Raw genomic sequence first — 1,357 nt, forward strand, 5'->3', positions numbered from 1 at the left:
GTATTTGTATACAACAGTTACGTTTTTTAACCAAACAAGCCTAATTCTTAAGTTCAAAACCTAGTTGTCATTTTCCTTCTTCGTGATAATTTAGTGTAGACAGGCAGCCAATCTTCTAATAGACATCACATATAACAAAATTTGTCCATTAGAAAACTTCGTGATAATCTTGGAAACTGGAAATGACAGTAAACAATTCTGCTCTCTTTGTGTCAGAGTTGTTCTGAGAATAAGAAAAAATATTTACCCATTTCAAGAGCAATTGCTGCAGCCACGAGGAGACGTATCACAGATGCCATCATGACCCGTAGCTGCTGGGGACCAGAAAGAGTAAACTATTATTAGCAACTTAAGGGTAGCATTCATTCTGATCCTGGAAGAATATGTCATGTATAATATTTGAGTTTTGTCGCTTGTACGTTACTGGGTAACCATGCTATGATTATCAAAGTTGTTATTCTGTTAAAACTAGGGTTTCGAAAAAGATGAAATTAGCTACCGATTTACCAATGCGATAACTGATGCTCAATCTTACGAGACCACTACACCATACACTTGTTATTTTCCCATTGTATTTCATTTCTCTTTATTTTCTTCATAAACAACCCTGTATCTTCCTATTTTACCCTTTCTCCCACATTTACCACACAAACCACCACCATTTCAGTGTGAGAATTTCAACATCAGTCACACCATGCCATTGTTATATTTTGATGCTTGTGAAAAAACACGACCATGAAACAAATGTGACGGTGTGTTTGAAAAGGATTGAAAGAATCGTACCACTAAGCCAATAATATTCAGTGTTTTGTAACTGACCTGGTGTTGCAGTCGCTCTTAATCGTGTACTGTCAAATTGATGAAGTGGCAATGGGATCCCCCTTGGAGTATTAATGATAAATTTCTTCATGGGCTACATAGAAGAAATATTCAGAAAAACAGAAAAATCAGACATTTACTATAGATACATTGATGGCATTTTCATAAAGACCAAGAACAGTAATGAAGATGAAAAACTCCGACACCTACTAAAAGAGACCTCTGAACTGACGGAGCTTTGCCCTTCCTCGACCTCCTAGTGAAACAAAATAAATATTATTTTAACATAGAAGTGTACTCTAAACCCACAAACCCTGGACACTGCCTAAACGGTTCTAGTGAGTGCCCTCAGAGATATAAGGACTCTACCATCGGGGCCTACATCCGAAGAGCACTCACCCAATGTACCACATGGAAACACGTATACAATGAAATCGAGCGCTCCACCCAAGTACTAATCAATAATGGCTTCACTAAGAAGGATATTAACCACAAAACCAAGAAAATAATGGACGGCTGGTACAAAGATAATAACAAT

At 37.3% G+C, this 1,357-nt stretch overlaps 1 protein-coding gene across 1 annotated transcript in view; it reads right to left on the bottom strand.

Moving 5' to 3' along the window:
• LOC143019399 (uncharacterized) overlaps positions 1-299 on the bottom strand; it is a 74,814-nt gene extending 74,515 nt beyond the window's left edge. The window contains exon 1 of the mRNA XM_076175038.1: positions 248-299. Within this exon, the coding sequence (XP_076031153.1) occupies positions 248-299 (52 nt within the window). The remainder of the gene's footprint in view (positions 1-247) is intronic.
• Positions 300-1,357: the final 1,058 nt, after the last annotated feature.

Source organism: Oratosquilla oratoria, chromosome 3, assembly GCF_046742065.1.
Source record: "Oratosquilla oratoria isolate Oo_2021 chromosome 3, ASM4674206v1, whole genome shotgun sequence".
Classification (NCBI taxonomy): domain Eukaryota; kingdom Metazoa; phylum Arthropoda; class Malacostraca; order Stomatopoda; family Squillidae; genus Oratosquilla; species Oratosquilla oratoria.